The 11,884-nt window shown below is 47.7% G+C and overlaps 1 protein-coding gene across 3 annotated transcripts in view; it reads right to left on the bottom strand.

The window, feature by feature from the left end:
- The window catches only part of rev3l (REV3 like, DNA directed polymerase zeta catalytic subunit), a 75,645-nt gene that overhangs the window by 26,479 nt on the left and 37,282 nt on the right, over nucleotides 1–11,884 (bottom strand). For all 3 annotated transcript variants that reach the window (XM_075459632.1, XM_075459634.1, XM_075459633.1), the window contains exons 9-12: nucleotides 6,653–6,789; nucleotides 5,351–5,479; nucleotides 2,258–2,495; nucleotides 389–531 (exon numbers count right to left, since the gene is read on the bottom strand). In XM_075459632.1, the coding sequence (XP_075315747.1) occupies nucleotides 389–531; nucleotides 2,258–2,495; nucleotides 5,351–5,479; nucleotides 6,653–6,789 (647 nt within the window). The remainder of the gene's footprint in view (nucleotides 1–388; nucleotides 532–2,257; nucleotides 2,496–5,350; nucleotides 5,480–6,652; nucleotides 6,790–11,884) is intronic.

The raw sequence follows: 11,884 nt of genomic DNA, 5'->3' as shown, positions 1-11,884 counted from the left end.
GAAGCAGAGTATGATGAGCTGCTAGCTGAGCGGACACAGGCAGGACCACAGTTTTAATTGTTATCAGGCAGGCTCACACACACACACACACACACACACACACACACACACACACAATAAGATCTATCGATTAGATAAAAAGACAAAAGGGGGTATATCTCCACGTTGTGTTTGTGCACCAAGCAGTCACACTGTCTCCAAACATGATTGCAAAATGTGACCAAGTGGTCCTTTAGTTTCCACGTATTGATTTAAAAAAAAAAAAAAAAAAAAAGGTACTTGATGCAAAAGCTTGCAGTAAAACACCAAAACTAAATTTCTATTTGCACACTAGGAGAGGCTGACATTTCCCTGCTGCCTCAGGACATTTCAGCAGGAGGTGACTCACCACTGCTCTCATCTGCTGCCCCATCCAGCTGGGGGATGGACAGGTTGGCAAACAGAGAGCTATTCCCACTCCACTCCATGTCTTCATCAGAGGATTCCTGCTGATCGTCACTGAAGCCGTCCTCTGCGTCCTTCGCTCTGGGCCTGTGCGCACACAGGAATGACAGGAGCTCAGATTGTAAGAATGCATGCAAACAGCTCACCTGTTATCTAACTGCTCAGTATTTGCACTTCAAATGGAGCACAGACACATTGCGAAGCTTCTAATGACCTCCTGTACATCATGTTTAATGCTCTGCATTGCTCTTTACATTCTCATCTACATTAGGATTTTCATTTTTTCATGCAGTTACAAAAACAATACAGGACTTCGAGAAACAATCATTCTTTGAAACAATGCATTTTGAACAAAATAATTCAAAACTATCAAAGAAGTAGAGACAAGTGTTTCAATAAAAAAGTCCTTATATTGTAACCGATCAGCAGCACTATGGTAACAGAGCTTCTTCCCTTAAAGGCACAATGTGCGATTTTTATGCCAGGAGGTGGCGATATAGAGTAAAATCAACCTCCGTTCAACCCCAGGCAGTAGAAGAAATCGCTGGTCTGGCGCTGGCCCCGCCCCCGCCGGCCCACCCCGCTAGCATCTGCCATCTCGTTAGCCTCTCTGAAGCCACTAGCAGAGAGTCTCTATTATGAGGAGAGGGAAAACTGGCGGCTATTTCCGGGTGGTACTGCACTCTAGGGGCGCCAACGAAGCAGTGCAGAGCACGCCGAACTCTATGGTGGTACTATGAAATCCACCTTAGATCCAGCCATTGCTTTGGATATAATTTTTTATATTTTTTCATTTTAATTTTCCTAAAGGCAGGATAAATTATCCTTTCAAACGGCACTTGGTTTGATTTTTTTAGACTCACTAGATTTGTTTAAAATACACATTTATTGTCAGTATTGCATCCCGAGTGACGTCACGCATGTGGCATCACTTTACGGCATGGTCAGTCCTAGCGCTGAGCTAGCAGAGAGGGGTTAGCTCAAATAGTTACAGATTTCAGCACAGCCCTTTTACATACTCTCTGACTGGCCTCTGGTTTAGCTTTGGTTGTTGTTAGCGGCACCAGGTTAGCACTCTGGCACAGTGGACGAGTGCCGTAAAGCAGCCGGTCGTAATCAGCCGTGCGTTCTTCAGATTCCGTTAGCTAGATGCTAGCGGAGACTGACTCGCAAATGCCAGACCTGTAAGAAAACAGAAAGCTATAACTCCCAGGTTATTGTACTTTCGATATAAATCCACATCCCTCTGTCAGAAATCACAGTATTATTTTCAGGTTTCAGCCGCTAGCGGGGACATTTTTTGAGTTATTAGCGCCAGCCCTACGGAAAATGGTCATTCTGCACTCGCTCGCCAGCGCCCCCAGAGAAAATCAACTGAACTGCAGCCAAATTTTTTATAATGGGGCGAATAGGAAGTGGAACGGCTGTCTGTAAAAGGGCTGTGCCACTAGCACCACAGATTCTACCTGCTCTGAGGAGGAGTGAGTGGGGTGGGGGCGGGGTGGGTCAGCGGGGGCGGGGCCAGCGCCAGACCAGCGATTTCTTCTACTGCCTGGGGTTGAACGGAGGTTGATTTTACTCTATATCGCCACCTCCTGGCCAGAAAAACTGCCGGTCCGGCGCTATCAGTTTAGCCTGCTAATTCTGCAGTAAAACTCAGCTATGCTGCGTATAAACTTTGGTTAGGACATGCCAGTAGGATTATTTCTGCACACTCTTATGGTATGTATAGGTGTTTTTTGTATGCAATACACTTCAAAATGACATAAAAATCGCACATTGTGCCTTTAAAGTAACACAGAGATGGACTGGCCTTGGTGAGGGCGAGCTCTCCGGAGGCCTGTTGTCCCACCGCTGGGACATTATCATGCTGAGCTCGGCCTCCTCCCTGTCCAGCTCTGGCTCTGCTTCTTCCTCATCGCTGTTACAGTGGTAGCTTCTGGCACCAGGAGCAGAGTGGGACTGGGAGTTCTGCCGAACTGTGGTCCTGTGGAAGCCATCGTCCTCCAGGCCTGCCAACAAATCAATGATGGCGTGGTCTTGGCTGCAGTCTGCATGGACAAAAACACAGCAGTTAGAGATCCTGAACCACCAATTTTAAGCAGATCTCTAAATCATCAATTAAATCTATGGATATAAATAGGCCATGGTAAGTTTTGCCCACTGCATACTGTATCTTAGCCATGTCACATAAAGTTATTTTCACAACTGAGCAAATTAGAAATGCAATCAGGGTAAGCTTGATCTGTTGTAAGTGTGGCCTTTCCATCACCACACCATTTTCAGAGTGCTGGTTTCACAGAGTCGAGTGGGAAATCTTTACCATGACAATGTGGAAATAACATCAGTGTAAAAGATAACAAAGCAAACCATTTGTAGCTTTTACTAAACATTGTCTATATTTTGTTATATATTATTTTATTCATGCAAAATGGACGTACAGTTGCTGTGGCGACAGTAATTCAATTAAATTCTGTTTATTTATATGGCCCCAAATTACATCAAATGGAATCTCAAGGCACTTGAATAATACAGTCCAATTGATTGTAATCCTAATCCAATCAAATCCAAATGATTCAATTCAAAATGAGTCCAATTCATACATACAAAGCCAATTCAAAGGGATTGCACTGAAAGTTCTCTTTGGTCCAATCAGGTGTGAACTCCACTCTGGGAGTTTCTTCTGTTGAACCCAGGCCATGAGACGTTTAGCTAGAAGCAGCTCTTGGTTGCAGTGTAACAAAACCAATTCAATAAATACAGGAATTTAGATTTGACATATGATTGGTAAGAACTCAACAAGCACAGTTAACTCAATCATTAGAGCAAACGATGTTGGTTCTACTAATGAGAGCACAATGTGTGTGTTCAGAGGAGCTTTGGCTTGCTCACTGTGCAGAAGTATTTCAGCCTTTTTTTCCCCTTTGTAAAAATGTGCTCACGTCCAAAGAGCATTTATAAGTGGCAATAGTGAGGTGACGCATGTCCACAATGACAGCTGCGCTACAAGATTAAGACAACTAAATCAATCTCATCATTAGGTCACCTCACGGCCCTCATTGTCGGTGTTATAGTTTTTGTCTAAATTTTTTTTATTTAATTTCTAGCGCAGATCTGACCGTTCAAATTGATGAATTGTCTAACAAAAAGACACCGTTTCCAGAAAAATCCTGGTGAGTTTCATGCCAAGCAACATTCTGAAGAGAGTAAAGGCCCCGCAGCCAACACACAATGAAACAAGCTTTTCTTTCACGTTGGGCACTTCATTTGTGTTGAAATTCAAAAGCAGAAAATAGAACGATAATAGTTTGAACATCCATCTACCTGTTAAGTTTCAGCACTTTCCAAACATAAACTGGTGGGGCATTAAATGACTGGCTCAAACCCTTTTCACACATCAGATATGGAACATTAATGTCTTCATCAGTCTATTAAAGTGACAGCAGTCAGTAATTCAGACATTAATGTTCCTTTAGACACATCTGTGAAAGCTCCGATGATGTGGTGAATGTGGGATATTTTGGGAGGCTCACCTAAGGCTTTGGGCTTTTTGACCTGGAAGGTTCCCTCCTGACCACTGACACCCACAGATACAGCCTCGCTAACTACTCCCAGATCAAAATGACAGAGAAGGTTTGGGCCTTTCTGATTAGAGCTCCCACCTTATGGAAGTCTTTCTTAACTGAAGTCAGACACACCAAGTCTGTAGCTACCTTCAAATTCCTCCTTAAAATGTTCCTCACTGAGAAACCCTTTGAAACATCTGACTAATTCATCTCATATTTTATCGTTGTGTTTTTGTTAACACCCATCTGGCTCGTCATTCACCTTCTCTCCTTTGTAACATTTAGAAAAGAGCTGTACAAATAACAATTTATCATTACTTTCCTCCATGTTGATGCTTATTGAGCGATCAGAGTGAAAATGTGAGGGTTCAATTGCTGTTTGTCAAAGTGATGCCTACATGTTACAGGTCCAACCCGGTCAGACGGCCATCGGTACATGTTACAGAAAAGCACCGAGGAGGTGATTCAGACATGACAACGCATTAATGGAAAGCAATGGATGTCTCAAAGGGACTGATGAAGGCTTTCATTCTCAAATGCTGATACACAAACAGGGTCAACATAAAAACACCTGCAACCTCATCACACCATTCAACTTCTGAAATGTGCAAAGCAACAAGAGCTGCTTTCTGCTGCTCACAGACAGGCACCTTCTGGATTCTGGGGCGCTTTGCCTCGGGCATCCAAGTGAATGCTGGCCCACTGGGGGCGGCTGTCTGGGGTGGCCTCAGGTACAGGTGGAGTTTACAGGGCGAGCCTGTGATGGGCTGCCTGGTTTCTCTCTTCATGCTCCATGGGGGCTGCTGGTTGCCTGGGTCTAACGGCCTTTCCTGTCTGCTCCTGATCTCTGGAGTGGGGGTGGTTGCAGCTCCCTTCTCCCATTATTAACCCCAATTCATGTAAACCCTTTGCCATATATTTTGCATGTCCACCCACTCATTCACTCGCCTGCTCACTCTACAGTTGCCAGGTCACTTTGTGGCTTTAATAATAATCAGTTAAGCTTCCATTTGCTTGTTGTTGGTGATTCCTTCCACAGATGCAGCAGCTGCTTGTCTGTTTTATGGTTCTATCTTCTTTCTCTTCTCCTAACTTTCCCTCTTTATTTTCAATTAAAGTTTTATTAAGAGGGGGAATAAAAGAAAAACAAAACTTTACAATGTTGCTGTAAACTATGATGAGAACTGGCTCTGTTGTTTCGGCTTTGTTGATGCCTGTACCTCTGAGTACTGTGAAGAGATAAAGCTCTAATTCAGGAGAGGAGAAAAAGTGGAGCAGCAGCTGATAGAAAGAACACCTTGCTAGCTTCTAAGCTACCATGGGTTCAGTGGCTACTATACCTAATAGGGGTGAATGGGTGGATGCCTGGGAAAGGGGAAGAAAAGTCTGACTGTTCTCCAGAAGGCTCAGGATGGCTTCTTCATCAACAACAGCCTCGGCCGGGACTTTTCCACTTCTCCTCACAGATTCTGTACACCGAAGCAAAAGAGAAGAATACTGTTAGCATTTCTGAAACACCTCGGTTTAATAGCTGCAGAGTTTGATACAGAAAGCTAAAGAAAAGATTCAGAGCCACAGCACGCTGTAGCACTGAGTCAGTGTGTGGCATTATGATCTGTGGCAGTCAGCATGACCCTGGAGGTGACTGGGTGCTTGTGGGGCCTGCAGATCCGGCTAATCCTATTCCCAGTTAAACAAGGAAAGACTGTGGAGGCTGTGGAGGTGGAGATGCTTGGTGTGCATGTCAGCAGGGTTCTGACAAAGCTGATAAAAAATACATCATTGTGTCTGTTTTAAGAAGCTGATTTAGAGCTCAAAGAAATCCTGCAAACACAAGTTCAACATGTGTTTGAGTGTTGGTGGTGCAGAAGGTCCAGAACTCTCATCATCTCATCACTGTGTTGAGCACCAGGAGAATTCTTCTGAAGCACAAACTGATAGTTAACACATGGCTCAGATGACTCCAGCACAGCTGAGTGATAGGATGGTAGTGATCTAAAAACAGGGCCAGGAAAGCTGGCCGAGCGTACACAGCACAAACACAACCTTTTCTCATGTGGGAAAGGGATAACCATGAAAGCTTTGGTTGGGAGAGGAAATACTTTGACAGGGTGTACTGATCATCCTGAAATACGATAAAGATTTATTTGGATTAAGATGATTTCCATTGTGAAAGGCATCATCATCATTATTATTATGATTATCATCCATCCATCCACTTTTTATACCCGCTTAATCCAATGCAGGGTGGCGGGGGGGCTGGAGCCTATCCCAGCTCTCAGGGTTCACCCTGGACGGGTCACCAGTCCATCACAGGGCCACACAGACACAAACCAGACACACAACCACACACGCTCACACTCACTCCTTCGGTCAATTTAGAGTCATTATGATCATTATCATGAATAGTATTATTCTTATCATGAACTGCTGATTGTGATGATTAACTCAAGTGAAATAGAGAAAAGGTTGTCTGTCCTGCTCCAAGCATGGCAAATCATCATGCCATCATTCTTCATTTGATAGCAAAGTTACACAGAAATGTAACACTGATGATGTAAAAGAACTACATCAACCTTAATATTATCTGACCACTAATGACAAGATGTGGCACTTTGCTTTGGAATGGTTATACCACTTACCTGGTTGTGAGTCCCTGTGTGCCTCCACAGCATTAGCAGGGGTACACAGCAGTCTGTCGGGGCTCAGGGGCTCAGAATGCAGAGTAAGGTCACCGGGGAAATCCTCTTGATCCTCATCAACAGATAACTCTTGTGTCCTGAACATATAAAGACTTATTTTAGGACAGCTTATTTGGTTCTTTTTGTCTGATCCAATGCCAAAACAAATCAGTGTTAAAAACCCTTCGGATGTGCTATAGCACAGACTGTGCTACAACAACAGGCTGAAATCAACTGAATCATCATTATTATTATACTGAAACGCTTTAATCCAAAGCGTACACTTTATCTGTCACTGCAACATTATCTTTGAAAGGCCTAGGTGGATGAACGTTCACAAATATGAGCAGCAGAGGTGCAGCAGCAGCAGCAGAGGTGCAGCAGCAGCAGAGATGCAGCAGCAGAGGTGCAGCAGCAGCAGCAGAGGTGCAGCAGCAGAGGTGCAGCAGCAGCAGAGGTGCAGCAGCAGCAGCAGAGGTGCAGCAGCAGCAGAGGTGCAGCAGCAGCAGCAGAGGTGCAGCAGCAGCAGAGATGCAGCAGCAGAGGTGCAGCAGCAGCAGCAGAGGTGCAGCAGCAGCAGAGGTGCAGCAGCAGAGGTGCAGCAGCAGCAGAGGTGCAGCAGCAGCAGCAGAGGTGCAGCAGCAGCAGCAGAGATGCAGCAGCAGAGGTGCAGCAGCAGAGGTGCAGCAGCAGCAGAGATGCAGCAGCAGAGGTGCAGCAGCAGCAGCAGAGGTGCAGCAGCAGAGGTGCAGCAGCAGCAGCAGAGGTGCAGCAGCAGCAGAGATGCAGCAGCAGAGGTGCAGCAGCAGCAGCAGAGGTGCAGCAGCAGAGGTGCAGCAGCAGCAGCAGAGGTGCAGCAGCAGCAGAGATGCAGCAGCAGAGGTGCAGCAGCAGCAGAGGTGCAGCAGCAGCAGAGATGCAGCAGCAGAGGTGCAGCAGCAGCAGCAGAGGTGCAGCAGCAGAGGTGCAGCAGCAGCAGCAGAGGTGCAGCAGCAGAGATGCAGCAGCAGAGGTGCAGCAGCAGAGGTGCAGCAGCAGAGATGCAGCAGCAGAGATGCAGCAGCAGAGGTGCAGCAGCAGCAGCAGAGGTGCAGCAGCAGCAGAGATGCAGCAGCAGAGGTGCAGCAGCAGCAGCAGAGGTGCAGCAGCAGCAGAGGTGCAGCAGCAGCAGAGATGCAGCAGCAGAGGTGCAGCAGCAGCAGCAGAGGTGCAGCAGCAGAGGTGCAGCAGCAGAGGTGCAGCAGCAGCAGCAGAGGTGCAGCAGCAGCAGAGATGCAGCAGCAGAGGTGCAGCAGCAGCAGCAGAGGTGCAGCAGCAGCAGCAGAGGTGCAGCAGCAGAGGTGCAGCAGCAGCAGCAGAGGTGCAGCAGCAGCAGAGATGCAGCAGCAGAGGTGCAGCAGCAGCAGCAGAGGTGCAGCAGCAGAGGTGCAGCAGCAGCAGAGGTGCAGCAGCAGCAGCAGAGGTGCAGCAGCAGAGATGCAGCAGCAGAGGTGCAGCAGCAGAGGTGCAGCAGCAGCAGCAGAGGTGCAGCAGCAGCAGAGATGCAGCAGCAGAGGTGCAGCAGCAGCAGCAGAGGTGCAGCAGCAGCAGAGATGCAGCAGCAGCAGAGATGCAGCAGCAGAGGTGCAGCAGCAGCAGAGGTGCAGCAGCAGAGGTGCAGCAGCAGAGGTGCAGCAGCAGAGGTGCAGCAGCAGAGGTGCAGCAGCAGCAGAGGTGCAGCAGCAGAGATGCAGCAGCAGAGATGCAGCAGCAGAGGTGCAGCAGCAGAGGTGGTGCAGCAGCAGAGGTGCAGCAGCAGCAGAGGTGCAGCAGCAGCAGAGGTGCAGCAGCAGAGATGCAGCAGCAGAGATGCAGCAGCAGAGGTGCAGCAGCAGAGGTGGTGCAGCAGCAGAGGTGCAGCAGCAGCAGAGGTGCAGCAGCAGCAGAGGTGCAGCAGCAGCAGAGGTGCAGCAGCAGAGGTGCAGCAGCAGAGGTGCAGCAGCAGCAGAGGTGCAGCAGAGATGCAGCAGCAGAGGTGCAGCAGCAGAGATGCAGCAGCAGAGGTGCAGCAGCAGAGGTGGTGCAGCAGCAGAGGTGCAGCAGCAGCAGAGGTGCAGCAGCAGAGGTGCAGCAGCAGAGGTGCAGCAGCAGCAGAGGTGCAGCAGAGATGCAGCAGCAGGGGTGCAGCAGCAGAGGTGCAGCAGCAGAGGTGCAGCAGCAGAGGTGCAGCAGCAGAGGTGCAGCAGCAGAGATGCAGCAGCAGAGGTGCAGCAGCAGAGGTGCAGCAGCAGAGGTGCAGCAGCAGAGGTGCAGCAGCAGAGGTGCAGCAGCAGAGATGCAGCAGCAGAGGTGCAGCAGCAGAGGTGCAGCAGCAGCAGCAGAGGTGCAGCCTGCTCGCTGCAGAGGACCTTCTGATATGTGCCGTCATGTTTGATCAGCATCTCTTCAGTGCGGCTCTTAATCAGTGGAAGTGCTCTGTGTGCTGTGTCTGGGGCTGCACGGCTTGTCCTATAAAGTGTGTGTGGGTGTGTGAGCAGCTAAGTACTCTGTGTCAGTGTGTAGAAGAGGGAATATGAATGGAAAACGGGCAAGCAGCCAACTGGGCTCTGTGTCCCTCCAGCTCTCAGCTCCAAGCTGTCCATCACGCTCCCTTACCCATGCTGCCCTGCTGCCACTGCCACAGTGACTGGGAAAAATTCAAACGTAGACCTAGCAGGCAGCAGCCGCCTACAAGTGGAACATATTTCAGAGGGCTGGTCATAGAAAAAAGCTCCAGTGTATATGCTACTGCTCCAGGACTTTTAGACCCGACCAAGGCTGAAGATCCGGGCCTCGGGTCCCAGAGGTTGCACCTTTAAATCCTGCGAGCAGGAATGAAATGTCCTGAAGCTGCATGGCACGTCCCAGCAGGATAACTCCAAGCTTTGAAACGCATTCTGATGAAATGCATGGTAAAAGGTGGATGGACAGGAGAAGAAGACCACGTCTGAGTCCAGCAGCTGCCCAGAGAAATGAAGTGAATATTCCTGGTGATTCAGTCCGGACAGAAGCAGCAGCGGGGAGGGATAAACTGTCTCTGACTCTGAATGAGGAATGAGCAGCTCCGGCAGAGATGAGGAATGATGAAAACACGGCTGTGAACATATGAAATGACTGTTTTTAAACGGTAAGTAAGATCTGAACACAGACTCTGTTATAAGGAGAGGCGCTCCAGAGAGTCGGCGTGCATATGCCTCTTAATTACTCTGTTAGCTAACGACTTTGGAGATGGCAAGGGAGGGAGCCTGGCAGGCGTCGAGGGATTACTGCAGCGATTAACACATTTCACCATGAAGCCACACCCCCTTTGCTTTCATCACTGGCTCAGCTTTACTAAAGAAGCCTGAACAATGGAGCTGATCCAAGTGAAACAGCAGTCAGAGAAGTGAGAAAAGGAAGAGTACCTGCTGCTGTGCATCACTGCCATGATGGAAGAGGCTTGTTCAGCCCCGACCCCTCCCATTTAGAAATGCTTCCATTTTTTACATGTGACGAAGGAGGATGTTTCAGTACTGGCTTCTTTTCTCCACCCTGGAGAATGGTGTTTGGTCACAAACACAACAGTGGCTACAAACCTTTATGAGATGGAAAATAAGCATTTCTCTCTTTATTTGGGTCATAAGTTTAGCCCAACTTTCACTGGATGTCTGACACTTTCAGTTTAATCAATAATCCTATGAGAGTTGATGGAATTCAAAAACCATTTATAGGCTAATAATTCTGATATAAATGATCATGATACTGATCCCTTAGATTAATTATTATTAGCATTCTTTGACCTCGTTAATAATTAAAAATGAAGAGTTTACCAGCTGACCGAATAATCAGTCTAATTGATCTATGCAGTTCTGGTCAGCAGAGAAGGTAGGATCCACTGGTCTGAAGGGAACCTTGATGATTCATTTAGGCCTTTTCTATCTGAGGGCACTATGAGCAGATCCATCAGGAAGTAAAGATTAGCAAATATACACTACATTTCCAAAAGTATTGGCTCATCTGCCTTTACACACATATGAACATCAGTGACCTCCCATTCTTCATCCAGGGGGTTTAACATGACGTCGGCCCACCCTTTGCAGCTATAACAGCTTCAACTCTTCTGGGCAAGCTTTCCACAAGCTTTAGGAGTGTTTATGGGAGTTTTTGACCATTCTTCCAGAAGCTCATCTGTGAGGTCAGACACTGATGTTGGACAGAAGGCCTGGCTCACAGTCTCTGCTCTGATTCATCCCAAAGGTGTTCTATCGGTTGAGGTCAGGACTCTGTGCAGGCCGGTCAGGTTCTTCCACACCAAACTGGCTCCTCCATGTCTTTATGGAGCTTGCTTTGTGCACTGGTCCGCAGTCATGTAGGAACAGGAGGGGGCCATCCCCAAACTGTTTCCACAAAGTTGGGAGCATGAAATGGTCCAACATCTCTTGGTATGCTGAAGCATTCAGAGTTCCTTTCACTGGAACTAAGGGGCCGAGCCCAGCTCCTGGAGAACAACCCCACACCATGATCCCACTCACTCCTTCTACTTCCTGGCTGAGCTGCTGTCGTTCCCACTGGCTTCCACCCTGTTATAACACCACTGACAGCTGACTGTGGGATATTTAGCGGGGAGGAAGTTTAACCACTGGACTTGTTGCACAGGTGGCATCCTATCATGGTACCAGGCTGGAATCCACTGAGCTGCTGAGAGCGAGCCATTCTTTCACAGATGTTTGTAGCAGCAGTCTGCATGCTGAGCTGCTGGAGTTTATACACCTGTGGCCATGGAAGTGATGGAACACCTGCATTTGATTATCTGGATGGCTGAGTGAATATGTTTGGTAATATAGTGTGTTTGTGATAAAACAAGAGATCAAATGTGTGTAATTGCAAGTTCAACATTTGGGGAGCCCAATGCTTTTGATAAAATGAAATGAATCATCATAAGTTTTCATGAAGAAGAGGTGTTGCTGCTGGTAGGAAGGACCTGGTGTATCTCTCTGAAGAAACCTCAAACTGATCACACACTGTGTTCTGACACACTGTGTGTGGAGGGTGGGCAGTGTTGTTCTTTGTGTTCATTAACTCGTGGAGCATTGTTCTTTTTACAGTCATGTTTAAGGGTTCCAGAGCAGCCACAGCACAGAGCCAGCCCTCTTTATCAATTTGATAGATTTATTTATGATCAGTAAACTGAGAACA

This window comes from Odontesthes bonariensis, chromosome 24 (assembly GCF_027942865.1).
Source record: "Odontesthes bonariensis isolate fOdoBon6 chromosome 24, fOdoBon6.hap1, whole genome shotgun sequence".
Taxonomy (NCBI): Eukaryota; Metazoa; Chordata; class Actinopteri; order Atheriniformes; family Atherinopsidae; genus Odontesthes; species Odontesthes bonariensis.
Note: the sequence above shows the minus strand (reverse complement) of the source record. Positions and strands in the feature narration are given on the sequence as shown.